This window comes from Ascaphus truei, chromosome 5 (assembly GCF_040206685.1).
Source record: "Ascaphus truei isolate aAscTru1 chromosome 5, aAscTru1.hap1, whole genome shotgun sequence".
In the NCBI taxonomy this organism is placed as follows: Eukaryota; Metazoa; Chordata; class Amphibia; order Anura; family Ascaphidae; genus Ascaphus; species Ascaphus truei.
Window position 1 is genome coordinate 195679641 of NC_134487.1, and position 20131 is coordinate 195699771.

General features: G+C 43.7%; 1 protein-coding gene across 1 annotated transcript; it reads right to left on the bottom strand.

The window, feature by feature from the left end:
- Positions 1 to 7056: 7056 nt before the first annotated feature.
- LOC142494708 (T-cell receptor-associated transmembrane adapter 1-like) lies at positions 7057 to 18368 on the bottom strand. The gene is made up of 3 exons (XM_075599142.1): positions 18278 to 18368; positions 10069 to 10136; positions 7057 to 8939 (listed from the first exon to the last, which is right to left on the bottom strand). The coding sequence occupies exons 1-3, from the start codon at positions 18366 to 18368 to the stop codon at positions 8685 to 8687; spliced, it is 414 nt and encodes a 137-aa protein (XP_075455257.1). The 3' UTR covers positions 7057 to 8684.
- Positions 18369 to 20131: the final 1763 nt, after the last annotated feature.

The following is a 20131-nucleotide window of genomic DNA, read 5'->3' on the forward strand; positions in this document are numbered from 1 at the left end:
ATTGTCTGTTAATGTCATTTTATTGTTATGGTCTTTCACAGCCCGTTGTACTGCGCTGCTAAATATTATCTCTTTATAAATAAATGACTTTTTACTAAGTAAATTCTATGATCTGTAGCCAATTGGCTTTTCTGCCATTTGATAGGAAATTGGCAAGTAAAATGTAGAGTATGACTTGTAGATGTCACTGCTAATTACACCTTTAGGCCTCGTCCATGGTAAGCACTTGCTTGCTGAAGCATGCTGACGCGCTAAGCATCTGCACATTTTACAACGGGAGTCCACAGCTGCACGTCTCCAGTTTCTGCATTGTCCCTTATGTAGGTGAAGGTGGATATTGCTCTCCATCGCCTATCTCCCAGGAGCTATAATACGCACGTGAAAATGTTGTCATAGAACTCAGTTGGTCATGTCATGAGATGCGCCGTAACATCACGGAATCCAACATTTCCATTCTTGACGCGTATTTCGTGTGCCGACTGAGAATAAACCTGTAAACCTTTTGTGTGGATAGGAAGTCCCAGCTATATTACTAACGTGTTAAGTGGATTTGAAATGCAGATTTGGGGAAATCTGAATTCGCCGCATTTTATCCTTTTTTTACTTCCAATTAGCAAGTAAATTCAGTTGAGTTGAAAAGCATGGTTTTAATGTTAGGATACATTTTTAATCGAGGCAATTGTGTAACTGATAACGGGATATTCCTGTAATGTACATGTTTTTTTTTATTTTAACTGCCACTTAGTGTGTCTAGTTCAACTGTTTCTTAGTTGTAAAAACATTTCTATTTAGATCCGTTTTATCCAAATGTAATACTTATTTTAAATATTGTGGCGATTCTTTTCTTTTTTTAAATTTTTTTTATTATTATTTTAAAACACCGATTGCCCAGTTATACAAATACTATGGAAACCTCAACATTTATGCTGAAAGATGTAAATATTTTCAACAGTATGGTTGTGTTCACTAAACCTGTATATGGTTACTTTTATACAGTATTTGTTCAATGTAATGTTTTTGTGAGTTAATATTGTGGAACTGTCATTAAACTTTGTGGTTTACTATATAAAATACTTCGTCTTGTATAGTTATTGTTTTTGTATGTCCACATTTTGTGAAAATATTCATGTTCTCAAAAAAAAGCAAGAAAGTTATATTTCCTGAAATTGAAGTTTACTGCACGATCCTAACACACTACACCTGTATAGCAAGTCCTCTACTATACGTTCTCACCATATATAAGGCCAGCATTTAGCAACAAGTCACGTTCATTCAACACTGAATGATGCATAAAATATACCTGGCTGTTAGAGGGCATACTTTTTACAATAACTTGTTCTCCTTGAATTATTCTAAGGATTTTGTATTGGGTGCAAGAATGTAAACTGGTTTGGCATTCCCTTCCGTAGGTGTAAAATGTATTACTTTGCCTCATAATGTATTGTTTTTTTAATCTGTAGCCTGCCTTTACATGCACAATCCCAGTTTACCAAAACATATATACAGCTCAACCCCATTATAAGGCGATCCGTTACAACGCGAATCCGCTTATACCGCGATGCAAGCGTGGCTCCCACTTTTCTTATTTATGAATACTTAACACGATTATTGATATCTTAAATACTTTATTGTACAATGCATACAATTATACATTATTTCTAACGCGATCCGCTTATAGCGCGATGTGTTTCTTTGGACCCCAAGAAAAGCGTTATAAGGGGGTTGAGCGGTATAATGAAAATGTAGCAATGAAATGGTCTTTGTTTAAACAAATGTAATCAGACTTTAAAACGTGTCTGCTTTAACTTCTTTTAAGTAAAATTTTATTTTCATCAAGGACCTCTTAATGAGGGGGTGGGAGTCTTCTCAATTACGCATTCAATCTTTAATTGCCAAGACCTTGATTTTTCTTGGACCTCTAACCATAACATTGAAGAAGGTGTAATGAAGCGAGCTTTGCTTGTGCTTATTCATTAAGGCTTGATAAAGATTACTTTGGTACAGTAACTGAAATGTCAAATATTAATGTTTTGAGTGCCTGTTTCTGGTTTTCATATTCTTTTCATAGGCAGAGATACTAGGGTTTAGTTAATCTTGAAATTCCTTTCAGATTTAGCAGGTCAATCAATGTCAGACTGTTCTTGGAACAACCAGTGCTGTGTCGTCATGGTTTTAGTACAGCAGTGTTATTTTGTTGATATGTGAACCTTCAGTTGCTTAGGTACTTGCAAAGAATATTACTATATAAGTGGTAACACAACCATTATTGTACATAGCATCCCCTGGGGTTACAGATGGGACAATGGGGGTTATTAATTCATCTGTAATGGCGCCATCGAGTGGAAATTGCCATTGACATCCATGGGAGTTTGTGTGCCATAGTGCCTCTATCGGCTCCATCTCAATTGAATGAATAACACCCAATATGTATTTTGTACACTCCCTAAGCAAAATAAGTGGTTTGACGTAAACTTAATTAGAGAATAAACAAATATATACAGTATAGATATAGGCAGCAACGTTAAAAATTCTAGGGAAATTACCTCTGCGCTGGGCTGTGGTCGTGCTTGGCCGCACTTGAGCCGCGGTCCACCACGTGATGCACGGGGAACTTGTATCGCGCCTCATCTGTATATAGATCTAGGTCATACACTTTTCATTGAACACATCATGGGTGAAGGGGATCAGGATAAATATCTAGCTCTGGGTCTTTTCAATATTTGACATTCTTCTGAAGTTTTCCAACTCTTGACAAATATACACAATGTTGGTCAGAGATACGAAGTTTAACTTGGGTGGATATTCTCTTTGTTTTTTTATTATAACGGATGCAGTTCTTTAATGCGTGCTAATATCTGTTCCAAATCTACCCGTAATCTTTCAGGAAACCTATACAAAGCAACGTACAGATTCATTTTTATCTACTTCTAAAACTTGTCACAATTTTTGTATAATCTTGTAACTTTGACCCAGTTAATCGAAAAATCATAAACTCCCTCGACAAAATAATTAAATCAATGCTTCTCATTGATTGTAGGTGGACTGCAAATATTATAAATTTTACTTCAAGTAGCTGTATACCACAGTGCATTTATTTTCTATCACCACTGAAGATCTAATGATTAAATTAGTTTATGCTATATTTACGGGTATTATATATACACCGATTTTTATTGCTAGTGTTTATTTTTATATTTATCACTAATGTATCCACCTTTAATATTTATACTGGTTTGTTTTTGTTAGTTTTGTATAGCCCACAGTGCATTTTATGCGATTTTAGTATTGATTATATCATTTTTCTAACAATAATATCATACTATTAGCCGTTTTCGATTGTGTGTTGAATCAGCAGAGCTGATTCCAGTCTTCTTTGAGCTTTTTTCGCCGTGTTTACGTGGACTTTGCCCTATAAAACTGGCTATGACACATCAACCAATCAACTCCTGAGGAAGTCACGCAACGTGACGAAACGCGTAGAGACGAGGTGACGTCATCTCAGGCGGGCGTGTGGGAGGAGGTACTGTGTTCTCGTTACCTTTCAGCTGCTCTGCCTGTATTTCCAACGGTGCATTACAGAAGGAAGCTCTTTTGAGCACTTGAAACGCTGCAGGGCTCGTGGCAGGAGTCAGATGCAGCTACACCAGATGCACAGTATCACTATGCCCCCCCCCCCCTGCTCCTGTAGATGACGCCCCATACAGTTTCTCTCCAATGTACATGTTATTTTAACCTTTTGTAAGTGTATCTCCTAAGGACACTCTCCTTAATAAATTTACCCATTTTTGTACACAGTTACGCGCTATGAAGCGTGTGCTTTTTTTTGTGTTATGTATTAAAATATATTGAGAATTAAAAAAATATATATATATATTATATACATATAACCCCTCTTTATTTTACCTCAGATTATATGGCCTATCACTGAGGTGGGAGCCTGAGTCCTATGGGTTACTGTTTAATTCTTATAGTGTGAGCTACATGTTGTGTGAGACTGTAGTGACAAGATACAACACAGTGGTAATGAATTATAACAATTTTTATATTCTCATAGCTATAATTTGTGGTGTTGCATATCTCATATGAATTAGTACGGTGACTTAATCTCAGAATCACTCCATACACATATTTAAGCAAACTATACCAACAGTGCGAACGCTGTGCAAACAAATAATAACTTTTATCTCTGTCTGGCCTCCCAATCATGGGGTACTGGCCTGTAGATCCTGGTGCGCTAGCACAATCGTTGCAGCTCATAAACTGTGTGTGTGTTGCAGGCCTGGTGCTTCATAAAGATCAAACTGATGGCAATATAACTGCAGTTTAAATCCTTTGTGGGTTAGCTCACCCACTCCAACCTGGTGTAATTCATGCACAGCCGGGCTCCCTAATCTCTCTCTGTAGTAGCCTCACTCCCTCGGCTCCCTTTCCAACTGTCACTCCACTGGCTAAGCACAGTCACATGGTCCAGTGGAATGTAATTCTTAAAGGGCCCATGTCCTGTGCTGATAGCAGATACAGGGGGTTACAGTAGTATCAATCACAAAATCTGAGTGGGAATCAGGTAGTCCATTTGTAATCCCAAATACAGTAGTAAAGTGAATCCAAGTTTCCTCCGTGGATTAGTCTGAGTTACTGGTATCCTCTGAGAACATATTGAATGGGTGTGGGAGTCAATAATGCAGGGATAATTGATCCTAGAGGACAGTCCTTACCCGATATTATGCAATAGGACCTGCACATGGCAGCCTCAACATCTGATCCAATCTGGGGGCGGTGAATGTATTCCCCTGCTTCCACAGCACCTCAAGCAAATCCCAGGGTGGATATATAATAAAACCATAGTCCATACCCAAATACACCACTCCTCTGGACCATCCGAGTGAGATACAGCTTGCAGCTGGTAATAGCTTTTAAAATACCCGCCTGCTGAAAGCGAGTGACTCATCAGTGACCGCTGCAGAGAGCTGTAGAAATCCTCCAGTAAAGCACAATTAGATTCTCTAATCAGACAATGTGATGACGTCGTGATGAACCAATAGAAATCTCTCCTACCTGGTCATGAAGCAGGCTCCACCAATGCAAAAGCAGAGAACTTAACTCAGTGACAATGCATATGCAGGGCTCATCAGTGCTGTACGCATGCGCAAACTATAAGCGTGGCGCGCGCGGAGGACGTCATCATAGCGACGGGCCAACAAACTGACGTCATGCATCCGGGAACACCGGTGCACTGACCAATAATAGTAAAGTGCGTTAGCGTTCCTTAGCAACCCATAAAAACAAGGGGAGGGACAAACACATAACTAAAAGAAGGGGGCCGACCACAGCCAAGAAAAAACAATCCGGCGCTAGGCAAATTAACTAAAAATATTATTTATTGTGGGTGTACAGCATGGTGGCGCAATGATGTACCTCTGCGCGTTTCACGCTAAAATAGCGCTTTTCCAAAGAGTATCCTTGAGTATCCTCAATCCTGGTGAAATTACATCACAATACCGTGCAGGTCATAGTACAATGAGTAATGGAATGGAGTGTTGTTCTAAGGTTCTAAGGTTTCTATGTTTCGTTATGAAGTTCAGATGCATCAGACCCTGACTCAACAGTGATTATCCCTGAAGCCCTTCATATTCTCTCCACACAACTTTCTGCTGAGGTCTGTCACTTTTATCTTACTTATTTATGGTACCAACGTCTCCGTCTGCTGATGAAGGCCCCATAGCTGACCAAAACATTGGTATCATTTCTTGACCACAATACAAACTTTTTTGATTCACTCAGTGTGCTGTGTCCTTTATCAAAGTTCCTGCCTGGGTATTGTACGGTATATATGGTTAATCGTAGATACATGCTGGGCTGCCAAGAGTGAGTTCGGGCCCCGGTGAAATGTTTTTTTCCGGGACACTTAGCAGCTCTTTTCTCTCCCGCACTTAGATGTGTGGCCGCCTCTTTGCTTACGGCCTCCTTCTCCATCTGAACCACAGCGTAAAATTACGCCGCTGACGTCACCGTGACGGTGTCGCGTTGCCATGGTAACACGACGTTCTGATGTCATTTAATACTGCGGTTCAGAAGGAGAAGGAGGGCGGCAGCAAGGAGTGACAAATAATGATACTACCGAGAAAGCGAAAACATGCAACATAGTCGGGTCCCGGGCCCCCTTTCAGACCCTGTTAATTTGTACCAGCTTCTCCCCCCTTTTCCTTTGGAGTGGTGTGTGTGCACATTTTAAGTTTTGGTGGGTGAAAAAGGCAACAAAAAACCTCCACCGTTAGCATATAGCCAATAAAGAATATCACTTGTGAGCACAATCACATGTCTTAGACAGGTCTACAAACCTGCCTTTCACCATTATCATCTAGCATACAGTGCTTCCACTGCAGCAAGGGATTCTGGGAAATGAATGTGCTCACAAGTGATATTCTTTATTGGCTATATGCTAACGCTGGAGATTTTTTGTTGCCTTTTTCACCCACCATGACTTAAAATGTGTTATGTAAATCCACCCAGCCTTGAAAATTGCAAAGCCAGTACAACAAACCTCACATTGATGAGACCCATTAAGGTTGAAGCATGTCTGTGCGTGGTTTGACTGGCTTTGCATCTAATCCCATGCTGTGCGTAAAAGCTGTGTGAACAGCAGAGCATTTGCTTATATGGGGTCCATGTAAATGGATTTCAGGCAAAAGGTGACACATTGTGTGCTCATTTGCATGTAATTTCCCAGAATCCCTTGCTGCAGTGGAAGCACACAAGATGGAGACATTTGAGAATCTCTGCGCTTTACTGCATATGGACCCCATTATTATCTGTTGCAGCAATGAAAACTTGAAATAGATTAATAAACTATACATAATCATTTTTGTTGTAAGTGAAAAATTATAAACTAATCACCGTAAAAAAAAAAAAAGAAGAAGAATTGTACTGACTGTTAAGCACCCCTTCCTATAACTTTCATCACTAAGCTATGAGATAAAGAAAAAAGACACAATGGGAACCACAAAAAAAAGTGCACAGACAGGCACCTAATTCAGATGTGTCCCTTAATTTTTTTTTTTAATATATACAAAGGAGAGCACTGGAAAAACAAAATAAATAAACACAGATTTTACCAACAAATTAACATGGAGAACTGGATTCTTCAGGTCCTTAAATATAAAAAAAACATATATAGGTTATTTGTAAATTCACACAGTGGTTCTTCCAGCATCTTAATATATTCATATAATCCAGCACATGTATATGTACTTGTTTATATATGAAATCATTTTATACAAAGTTATCTACAACCATTTTTCCGTATACTGCACTGTTCATTTTTAGTAAGTATTACAGTCCTTCCAAACGAAGACCGATACAAAACAGTCTTATTGCGATATATTTACTTTGCTTTGGATGTGTAATCAAGGCTGGCATTATTGAACGCTCTTTTGTTGTATTCATGTTTCACACTACTGCAAACATCTTTACCAGTGAGATGAAAGAGCTTTCAGCACACTCATTTTCTACTACTACTGTAAGACCTAAGGAAGGTCCCACAGTCAGTAAATAAGGCTACTAACAATTGGTCATGAGGGATCTGTGCTTGTACCTTTTCTCATCTCAGTACTAAAAGAATCTAGAGGCCGTTGACCTGTTAAAGTGAGCTCCCTATCATGTTTTCTTTCAATATGCTTCCTTTATATTCTTCTTGTTTATTGCTCAGAATATTATTTTCGCAATTACACTTTTTCCGTACGTGGTATATGCCAAGTACAGATGATGCAAGTACCCCAGATCATATTAAGCACAAAAAAATCCCAGTCAGCAGATCACAAATTCTGCTTCGGGTGGGTCAATCAGTTTGATTTTGGTCCTCTGTAGATATGTTTCTTGTTTTATGTATAGCCTGGCCTTCGGCAGCTATTGCTAATTCTGGGCCTTTCCTCTGTCAGTCCTGTTAGAATGGGCAGTGGAAAGGTTCATTCCTTCAGTTAGCCTGTTTGTGAGTTTCAGCTCTGAAGTATTGTAGCAATATTCAGAGGCGGGCCTAAGCAACCTTTGAGCATGTTAATCCAAAGGGTGGATATGGGTTGGAACACCCCCGGATGTGTGTGTGAGACAATCGGTATCCAGCTTTGAGTTGTAATGATTCAAAGTTAGAGACACTCCCTGAGGATATTCAAATTGAGACATGTCTCCAAAAATATAGTATGTTAGTTAGTGATCAGGAGTTAGTCTTCAGAGAGAGCTGAGAGAGATAGCAAGCCAAGAAGAGTTCTCTCCCTCCTGCCCCACCTGGGTGAGGAGGGAGGGGAATTCAAGCTGCCATGAGCAGAGAGGCAGAGATTACTCCAAGCCTGTGATATCATGCTGTATGCCGTCTGCACATCTATGCTGCTCTGAATAAAGATCCACAGAAAAGAAGCTGCTGTGTGTGTCCCTGTGTATGGAGAATGGAGTGTCAGTGGGGGTCTCTCCTCTGTAGACCCCAGGGGATCCCTGCTGGCTGGAGGCACTGTGCACCCTGAGAGAACAAGGTAACCTGTCCCACACCACACCTCCTGTCCCTGTCCTGGGTTCTCCCCACAACATCGCGGAGCACTCAGCCCTCCTGTTTACCAGCAGGTCACAGCACCCAGACCACTCAGTGACCAGAAGGAGTGTACCCCCAATCTCATGTCAGGTGGGGTACCATAGAAGGGTTACATATGTATTAGGTGGTAGAGCCTGATTGGGTCGTCATGGATCATATCCTCTGCGGCATTGCTTTCAGCTTTTAACTGCTCACTGTTGAGGTATATGCTGGATCTAGATACGATATTGCCAGGCTTCAGGGGTTTTCTGTCCTCCACACAATCTTGAGCATCTATATGGCAGGCTTTCTTTTTTTTATTTTTCCTGGGCTTTTTAGGGCTGAGGTCCAGTGCTGCATAACACATTTGTTCCTCAAATTCCACCTGAAGAATATAGTAAACAAATAAAATAAAAGGAAAATGTGATCAACAGTCTTTCTTTCAAAGTTTGTAATAAAATAATAATAAAATATGCCAATTTATGTCTGTAGAACAAAAAAAATCAAAGTAACATCTCTTCCAAGGTAGAAAAAATGGGGAATCTTTTTCCTTGAAAAAGCACCATAGGTGGCGTGAAATGCGTGGGTGGAGTTTTTTCACTGTCTTTATGTTTTTTATGTAGCCTAATAAATTGTTTTTAATTTTCTATGGCTGGTGGGTTTCCCCATTTTTTTCTACCTTGGAGCAGCTGTTACTTTGATCCTTTTTTGTTCTGTCTACTTTTTTGATCGAGGAAACGCCACCGGGGGCAAACCGGAGGACGCACACAGTTTAGCAGCAGCCATGCTAGCAGCTTCAATCCAAAGGAGTCACAGGGCGGTGCTTAATAGTGAGTAGAGGCTACTCACACCGGCTTAACCGGGGACTCAGGGATTTTTGCTTATAGCTCTATAAAACATCTCCCTTATACATTATGTCTCCTCCTGTTCTCCAGTACAATTCGATTTGATATAGCTGCAGCAGACCTTCCGTTATAACCCGATTTTTCTCCTCACGTGCCACCTGACTTCCTCTTTCTTTCTTCGTCTGCTTTCTGGGTAAACTTTATAGCTATCTGACTCTCCTTATCTGCTACCAACCAGGCTATGTGCATTATGACGGCACGTGCCAGATACAAAGCCTACCAGTTACAGCACATGGAACGTAACGTTCCTAGCAGCACCCTCTTTGGAATGTTCGAGAGGATCCAAACCATGACTATGGTTTTGATACATAAAGTAAACCTTCCAAGTTTGGTTGCCCTAGGTCTTATATATATATATATATATATATATAGAGAGAGAGAGAGAATATTGCTTTTAAAATGCTTTTATTCCTTAATCTGACCAGTCAAGACTTTCTACCACATCAGCCTCACCAATGTATACATCTTCCTTTACCTCATCCAGGCTGTGTCAAGCGTATAGTAATGATTACACATTGAAAATGTGAAGCTGTTCAGAGTTCTCTACTGTGATCAGAGCATTCGTGTATGTTTGTGTCTTGCTTGGAAATATAAAATAGAAGACAGCACCTGGAATTCTTCTCTGTTTCTCTCTTGGGGTGTTGCCATCTGTTCATAACAACATTCATCTATGCGCCCTTAAAAAGAAAAAAAAATGATTACATTTTTTTTTTTTTTTTTTTAAAGGCTAAAGACCTAATAACTTTAATAAAGAAGAAAGCAGATTTAAGCTGATACCACCATAAATCTCTTTAAATCACAGAATAGTAATCTACTGCAGTTTTAACTTGTGTTAATAAGAACGGCATAGAATTGGCATTATCTGGTGATGTAACCTCAAAGTTGATGACATCAGTCAACATTTGTATTAGGTTCTTTTGTACGTGCACACACAGGGTCCCTGTGATCTGCTGCAGCTGACATAATTAGAAATGGCTATATGTCAAAGTTATTGGTTTATATATAAAAAAAAATAAGGGGTGGGTACATTTACAAATGTTATCTCTAAGTACTGTCTGTGTAAAAATGGTACCAAGAAAATGGACTGAATCTGAAAATTGCCCATCCTTGGAAGCCTGATGGGAGCTTTGTTACAAGATTAATTACTGATCATTACCCTCTTAGCAATAATGTCCCCCCTGCAGAGGCAATCCAAGCCGTTTGTTTTGTTGTTTTCTTTAATTTTTTTAAATACAGAATTCAAGCAGGGGGTCTCCGGAGTGGAACCCCATTAATTTCACGTCTGGGGACCCCCTGCTTCCAGAGGTACTTACCTCCGTGGTGGGTGCCGGAAGCCACTCCAGGGTTCACATTACGACTGCTTTTCAAAGCTCGCGAGCCAATAGGAAGCCGTAATGTCATCAGGTGCAACTTCCTATTGGCCCATGTGATCGGGGGCTTTAAACTGCAGAAAACTGCAGGAGATACAGGCACCCCCTTCGGAGGACAGTATCTTCGTAAGCAGGGGGACCCCTGAGCTGAAATTAACGGGGTTCTGCTCCCGAGACCGTCTGCTTCATTCTTGTATTAAAGAAATGAAGGAGGGGGGCGGTTTGGATCTGTCCTCTAAAACCTCATCTGAAAATGATTTAGATCAATGCAGAGAGAAGCTTTACTATTAGCAATTAAAAGGGATATTGAAATACTGTATATATATACATACATACACTGGTTGTGGGGCAATAACCTGTCTGTGATTGAGAATGTGTGCTTGTCCGTTACATCCTCAGTAGATTATTATTCTCTTTGTCTACACTCTGATTTTTCCCTGTAAATAATCTTCTATTCATTTACCTCCTATTTTGAATATACGTCTTAATCTAGTACTGTACTTTTATTGCTGCAATCCTATTATATGTAGCCCTGGTAAGAAATGGTGCTATAGTTCTATCCTCCTCCTGGTATAATCCCTGGTAAGGGCAGGTTGCCTGGCGTTATAATGGGTTCCCCCCACTTCAAGCACTTGCCCTGAGTGGTGGAGGTAGGTCACCTGACCCTGTGTCAAAGCAAGAGACACAGGGGCGGTGCCTGCTGAGATCATAAAAGAGCAGTGCATTTCCTATTTAGTGTGTTCTGTTCTGTCAGTCTGAGAGTAGTGAGTGAGTGAGTTAGTGAGGAGAGGAGTGATCAGCTCATGAGTAGAGCTGAAATAGCTGTAGTTAGTGAGGTGGACCAAATACCTCTCACCCTGCTTAGGGGGTGAGGGAAGAGCTAGCCCCACTCTGGATGCCCTTTGGGTCCAGAGTGACGGCAGGGAACATCATAAGGGAGAACAGTTAGTGGACTGTGCATCAACTGTACCTGTCGGCTGCTGCTGCTGCCCAAGAGAATAAAGAGACTGCTGCTTTTAAAGATAATCCGTGTGTGAGACTGGAATCTCTCATCCCTGTGGGGAATCTCTGTGGTAAGGATTCCTCCCCGCATTCCTGGGGCTTACTATAGATGGAGGCGCTTGTTACGCCGGTGCTGCCCGCAGACCAGACCGGTCCCCTGAGCTGAAGGGGGAAGTGGTAATACACGCACCCGCAGCAAAGGGAGCGTGTCCGGAGTGTGGTATGAAGCGTTGCCAGGCCAGGTGTAGTAAGGTAGACAATACTTGCCGGTACCGGTTGTAGAGATAGAGTGAATGATGCCTTGCCGAAGTCAGGGAGTGGAGAGTGGAGATAGGTCGTAGTCCAAGCCGAGTTCAAGGGGTTACCAGAGTGAGCGTTGTCCAAGGAGTGCCGAGATCGAGAGCCAGAGGCGTAGTCGTACGAGCTGCGTCAGAACCTGTGAAAACACTGAGAGAATCCAGAAGTACTTCCATACAGAGACTATGGGGCCTATGCAGAGAGCAGCGAATTTTAAAATTGGCGAATTTATTAAAAAGTAGCTTTTTTGGAGAGTTTTAATCTCCATATGCAGAAAAGTGCGAATTCTGCTATGTTTAACATGGATGCGTGTGGCGAGTTTAAATTGGCGAGATGCGCGCTTCAGAAATGTGTTAAAACAAATTCGCGCCTTTTTTTTTCCCTTTGCAATGGCCGCGAGCGGCAGTTTTTTCTGGCGAGGCAAAACGGAGACAATCGCGCCATTTTATTGGCGCGAACAGCCGCTAGATGCCGTTCGCGCCTCTCTGCATACGGATATTTTTAAAACTGGCGAGATTGAGGTTCTCGCCAGCCGCGAGGCGAGTTTTACAAATAAAAAAGAAAAATTGGCGCGTTTTTCGGAACTCGCCATTTTCTGCTGCTTTCTGCGCGATTTTCTCCAAAAAATGGCGAATTTCGAAATAGCGCTGCTCTCTGCATAGGCCCCTATGTCGAGCAAAGACTGAGAGCAGAGAGGAGCTAGATAAAGCAGGAAGGTCCAATTAGGAACGGAGGCGGGACAGGAAGAGCTACAGGGAGACACTGCAGATTGGTGCAGGCATAACAGGCCATGTGAGTCTTGTTAGTAACCTGAGTATGCCCGTGCAGTGTGCGGGGGCGGAGCCTGAGGTCCGGGGGACGGGAATAAGAGTGTGCAGACTGAGCGTGCTCTGTAACTCGTGTACGCGTGTGAACAGAGCCAGTGGATGGTGCAGGTGTGCGTGCAGGAGGGTTGTGGGCGCGCCCGGCGCTGTGCAGAGAAATCGCCGAGGGGAGTGATTCCGCGACGGTGGCAGGGGCGAGGAGCCGTGGAGGCCGGTAAGACAGGATTGTTTTGTGTGTCCAGGGGCTCCCTGCGGGGAGGGAGTGCTCTGTGTGGGGATTGAGGAGAACGCCGATTCCTGACAGTACCCCCCTCTTCAGGAACGGCCTCAGGACGGTCCAAGAACGGTTTCTCTGGAAACTTTTTCCTGAAGGACTTAAGAAGGGCCGGGGCATGAATGTCCTTTGAAGGTACCCAGGATCTCTCTTCAGGGCCAAAGCCCTTCCACTGCACCAAGAACTGGAGCTGACCCCTGGAAAGGCGAGAATCCAAAAGAGAGTGAACTTCGTATTCCTCGCTATTTTGTACAGTAATGGGATCCGGTTTACGAGTCTGATCCGGAAAGAAGTGACTGGAGATAAATGGTTTTAAGAGGGACACATGAAAGACAATGGGACATCTTCGAGAACCTGTCCACGACCACCAAGATAGTGTTCATTCCTCTGGACCTGGGCAACTCCACGATGAAGTCCATAGAAATGTGGGACCAGGGGCGGTCGGGAACTGGAAGGGGTAACAGAAAACCCTGAGGCTTTTGACGGAGAGTCTTGCTTTGAGCGCACGTGGGGCATGCGTGGGTAAACTCCAGAATATCTTGAGACATCCTTGGCCACCAGAAATTCCGAAGAATGAGATCAGTAGTCTTCTTAAAACCTGGATGACCTGCAGATTTAGAGGAGTGAACCCAAGACAGGACCTCTGGAACAAATTTGGATGGTACAAAGAGTTTGTTGTCGGGAACGACCAAGTCCTTGGGAATGCGTCTCTGGGAGTGCAAAATCTTGTCAAGATTCTTGAAAGAAGACGTGGCGAGAATCCTCTCTTGTGGAAGGATAGTCTCCAAAGATTCCTCTGGCCTCTCTTCAGAAGAATGTATTCGGGAGAGTGCGTCTGCCTTTACGTTCTTGGTCCCGGGGATATAGGAAAGGTGAAAATCGAATCGAGAAAAAAAAGAGCCCAACGAGGCTGTCGTGGACCAAGGCGTTGAGTGTTCTCTATGTAAAGAAGGTTCTTGTGGTCCGTGAGAATAGTAAGCGGCTCTTTCGACCCCTCTAGCAGGTGTCTCCACTCTTGAAGAGCCATCTTCACGGCCAGAAGTTCCCTGTTACCCACGTCATAGTTCCTCTCGGCAGACGAGAATTTCTTGGAAAAATATGCACAGGGATGTAACTTATCTTGTGGCGTGGGTCTCTGGGAAAGAACGGCACCAGCGCCGCAATCAGAAGCGTCGACCTCCAGGACGAAGGGAAGTTCGATGTTGGGATGACGGAGAATAGGTGCGGATATAAAGGCTTCCTTGAGTGTCTCGAAGGCGGAGATGGCCTCGGATGACCAAGCAGAAGGATCAGCTCCTTTTTTGGTGAGCGCAGTGAGGGGTGCCACAATGGTGGAAAAACTCCGTATAAACTTACGATAGTAATTAGCGAACCCTAAAAAACGTTGTATGGCCTTGAGAGAGTTGGGTCTTGGCCATTCAGTGACTGCTTGAAGTTTACCGGAGTCCATCATAAACCCCTCATCGGAAATGATATACCCCAGGAACGGAGTAGAGGTCGTATGAAAGGTGCACTTCTCCAGTTTGGCGTACAAATGGTGTTCACGGAGACGGGAAAGGACGTAGGAGGTGTGGCGTATATGGTCCTGGAGATCTTTGGAAAAAATCAGGATATCATCCAAGTATACAATAACAATAATATTGAGTACCTTACGAAAGACGTCGTTGATGAAATCCTGGAAGACAGCGGGAGCATTACATAAGCCGAAAGGCATTACCAGATATTCGTAGTGTCCACTACGCGTGTTGAAGGCCGTCTTCCATTCATCCCCCTTCCTGTTGCGCACCAGGTTATAGGCACCACGTAGATCCAACTTGGAAAAAACCTTGGCCCCCTGTAATTTATCGAACAGTTCGGTAATAAGGGGAAGGGGGTAACGATTTTTAATAGTGATGTGGTTTAAACCCCTGTAGTCGATGCAAGGCCTCAACGATCCGTCCTTTTTCTTGACGAAGAAAAACCCAGCCCCTGCTGGGGAATTGGAGTGACGAATAAAGCCTTTCTTGAGATTCTCCTGGATATATTCATCCATAGCGTGAGATTCTGGTAATGACAAGGGGTAGGTCTTGGACTTGGGTAAGGAGTAACCTGGAACTAGATCGATCGGACAATCGTAAGTCCTGTGTGGCGGCGGTAAGTCCTGTGTACCTTATTGAAAACGTCCCGGAATTGATGGTAAATGGAAGGTAGAATAACTTCGGGAACAGAGGTATTGGCCAGCAGTTGATGAGTCTCGTCTGACCTCGGCCTCCAGGAAATGGGAGCAGAGGAAGTCCAGTCAATGAGAGGATTGTTAAGCTGTAGCCAAGGAAGACCAAGGGTGATGGGTATCCCAGGAGCATGAATGGCATTGAGAACTAAGATCTCCTTGTGCAGATGTGAGGACAGAAGCAAGGGAGCCGTCTCTAAGGAGATGTGGGCCGGGGTAAGAGGACGTCCATCGATACAGACGAGTGCGATGGGAACCTTCTTTCTCACGAGTGGTATGCGGTTTAACCTGGCGAATTCAAGATCCACGAAGTTTCCTCCAGCTCCTGAGTCAATGAAAGCGGCGGTAGAAGTCTTGAACTTATCGCCTGAAAGGGAGACTGGAAATGTAAGTTTCTTAGGGAGTTCACCTTTAGAAAGGGGACGTGGAGACATTACACCCAGAGAGAGCCCCTCTGTACTCACTGGGTGTTCCCGTTTCCCGGACGCAGTGGACACTCCCGAACCAGATGTTCCATGGATCCGCAGTAGAAACACAATCCCCCGGCGTGGCGGAACTGCCGTATCGATGTGTGGATGCGTTGTACCCCCAATTGCATTGGCTCTGGCAACTCCAGTGCAGGACGAAGAGGTATGGTAGCACTTGGGGAAGCAGGAGTGTTGCTGGGAGTACTGGAGAACGGAACTTGAAAGTTATGGATGCGAGTGCGCTGACGCTCTGAGCGGCGTACCTGGATACGTTGATCCACTCGGACAGCCAAATCAATGAGGACCTCCAATTGATCCGGCCTGGATTGGCGAGAGAGTTCATCCTTGATGGGATCTGCCAGGCCTTGCCAGAACACGGAGACGAGAGCCTCTTGTCCCCAGTTAGTCTTGGCTGCTACAGTCCGGAATTCCACAGCATAGAAACAGATGCCATCTCCCGACAAGCGGGAGAATTGAATACTTGTTGAAACTCGGCTTTAAATGCCGGGTAATCTTGGGTAAGGTCAGAACGTCGCTCCCAAACCGGGGAAGCCCAAGCCAGGGCGCTGCCAGTGAGGAGGTTATAAATGTAGGCTACCTTCTTGCGATCAGTATTGTAGAGATGGGGGGCCATTTCAAACTGCACCTCACACTGGTTTAGGAAACCCCTACAATCTTGCGGTTCACCTGCATAAGGCTTGCGGGGAGGAATCCTTACATCTGAGCTGCTAACTGCGCTTGCGGAGTGGGGGCTTACATCTAGCGGGGTCGCGGTCGGTACCCTGTCTGAGAGTACTGCGACCTGGCGTGTAAGTGCCACAATTTGATCCGCCATGGCCTGGTTTTGCTGAAGCAGATTGGAGAGAAACTGTTGAAGTTCGGTCTGGTCTGCGTCTTGTGGGCTCGACATAATGTTACGCCGGTGCTGCCCGCACTGCAGATTGGTACAGGCATAACAGGCCAGGTGAGTCTTGTTAGTAACCTGAGTATGCCCGTGCAGTGTGCGGGGGCGGAGCCTGAGGTCCGGGGGACGGGAATAAGAGTGTGCAGACTGAGCGTGCTCCGTAACTCGTGTACGTGTGTGAAGCGAGCCAGTGGATGGTGCAGGTGTGCGTGCAGGAGGGCGTGGGCGCGCCCGGCGCTGTGCAGAGGAATCGCTGAGGGGAGTGATCCCGCGACGGCGGCAGGGGCAAGGAGCCGTGGAGGCCGGTAAGACAGGATTGTTTTGTGTGTCCAGGGGCTCCCTGCGGGGAGGGAGTGCTCTGTGTGGGGAGCGAGGAGAACGCCGATTCCTGACAGCGCTGCACCATTGAACAAAGACGAAGGCATCCACCCCAGTAACCTGTTCCTGTTATCCCCCATGTCATCGGGGGAGACTCAGGCCCTCCTGCTGCCAGCAGGTATGCACCACACAGAGACATCTAGCCAGACCCCAGAACACCTTAGGGGACCTGATCTGCGATTTTAGGGTGGGGAAGAGGGGCTAGATATATAACTAATATTAAGGTCAATCAGCAAGCTGCTTTTCTTTTTCCAACTTCCTTTTTATAGGTTTTAAAATGAACATTTGTTCAGAATAATTAGAAGCGCGGTGTTCCAATTGATTAATTTGCAATCCAGTTACAACGTGAAACGTAGGCGTGCGTGATCTTAATGATGATTTGGCATCTTTATCAGTCCTGCCAAATACATGCAATTGGTGCAAGAAATAGACAATCATAAAAAATATAACTGAAGTAGAAGTGAGTCAAACAGGACTTATTAAAGCACGGTTTTGTACTGGCATTCAGGGGGGAAAAGTTTCAGCACTTTTCTTAATGGAGTGTATGCATGCAATGATAAAAGAGCGTATTATTATTAATACGCATAAGAAAACAAATATTATTATCTTTTATTTGTATGGCACCAACATATTCTGCAGTGCAGTACCATGTGGGAGGGAGGACAATAATGTTGCATTACTAAAGACTACATATACAGTATGTTAAGACCGAATGAGACAATAGGAAGGAGGTCCTTGCCCCAAGGAGCTTACATTCTAGAAGGAGAGGAGTGAAGACACAAGGAATAATGTGTGTGAGTTTCTTAGCAATGGTTTGGCTATCAACATTCAGACTCTCTGTATATGTGAGTCTAGGATGAAAGCAACCGTAGACAGGAGAGTGTTGGAAAGGTCTCAATGAAAAAGTGTGTCCTCAAGGAACGTTTATATGTATGTGTGGCAGGGGAGAGGCTGATTGTGCGTGGTAGAGAATTGCAGAGTTGGGGTGCAGCACAGGAAAAGTCTTGTAGGCGGGAGTGAAAAGAAGTAATAAGGGAGGTGGAGAGACGTAGATCAGGAGAAGGTAGACTACGTGTAATTTCATTCCACTTACCAAGTATTGGTTGATTTAAGTTGCCATAGATTGGGTTATTTTCAATATATTGTTGTTCATAATTGCAGTGAGAAAAAAAAAATGAAAGCATTAATTATACAAATGCTATAAAAAGCTTGAATAACATTAGAAAAGTAATGGTAGAGGAGATTATTAATTGTTGGATGGCCTCTTCCATTGAGTTTGACTTTTGTCAAACTTATGCTGGAGCAGTGTTTTTCAACCTTTTTTACATTGTGCACCCCCTGCTAGAAAATATTTGTGCCACAAACCCCTAATTAATAATAAGTCCTATTGCCTATTCATGAGACTGACAAAACAGTTTGACCGATCCCAGGTAGTATAGTGACCTGAGCTCATGGTGGAATACATACTTAATAAGGCCCCAAACTGCACCTCAGTGTGTGCAGACAGTACATTACAACGTGATGTCGCTGAGATGAAGAGCAGGTAAAAGACCTGTGCTCTCCCCTGGCACCAAGCCCCGCTAAATTTACTCTGATGATACGTGGTAGGGAATTCCAGAAGGAGGGGGCCGCACGGGAGAAGTCTTGTAGTGAGAGGAGTTAATAAGGCAGCAGTAAAGGCTGGTGTCGTGTGCAGAATGTAGAGGGCTGATAGAGGAGTCTCGCAGCATCATTTCGGATGGATTGGAGTTGGGATAGGCAGACAAGGGGTATGTCAACTAAGAGAAGGTTGCAGTAGTCGAGGGGAGTGAGTGAATTTGGCTTTTAATTGCCTCATGAGTGAGAAAAGGGCCTATCATAGTGATATTTCTAAGGTGGAGATGGACGGCGGGACTTCGTAAGGCACTGGGTGAGAGGAATGAAGGAAAGATCAGAGTCAAAGATGATCCCTAGACAATGGGCTTGGGATGTTGATTAGATTGTGGTATTATTGATAGTGAGGGAGAGGGTGGGTGTAGCTGAGGCAGTGGAAGGAGGAAAGAATATTAATTCTGTTTTCGACACGCAGAGAGACAATTGGAGACACTGGACTGGAGAGAGGGGATAAAGAAGTTAAGGGAGGAGAGATATATTTGGATGTTATCGGCATAGAGATGATACTGAAAGACAAAATATTGTATTAGTTCACCAAGAGCAGAGGTTTGTATCTCTTCTTTTTATTGCATATGCATTTGTTTTAAATCCTCACCCCCTTTTTTCTTTATTTTCTAAATATCAGTTTGCTAAACCTGGTCACTTCCTTCTCTATGTTTCTATCAGACAGGGCTGGCTTGATGGCAGTGCCCTCTGGTTATAAAGGTCCTTCACTCTTCCCCCACAACAATGAAACTGACATGCAAACTGTAGACATACATGAATACAGTTCTTCCATCAGTGCCCACTCTTAACACTCAAATGGAGGTACTGTAACTTAGTTGCTATGAGTAAATGTGGACTCAGACCCCCTGGTTGCTTCAGAATCATCATTGGTATTGATCCAATTACTCTGGGCCGCTACAGGAATCCAGACGGGTCTTTCTTACTTGACCCGGTACCTGATGCCCGATTGGAACTGCCACTTCCATACAGACTGATAAGGAATAATAGCGCCGATCCACCGTTAGAGCTTATCTGCCGGCGCACGGGAAGCCCTCTTTTCTGAGGCCCTCAATGGGGACATATATTCCTTTCATTCCTTATTCCTTCCTTAACTCCATTCCCTCTTTCGGGGATCCTAACTTAACGAGCACTGTCCCTATCTGCAACACGGTAGACAAGGGGGCCTCATCTATACTATTACTTTATAAACATTACTTATCTACTCTCCCTGGGGCTCCTCTCGTCCTCCTGGTACCTAACCTTCCAGAATAATCCCTCTTCCTTAAATATCCCTGGGTGACATCTGAAT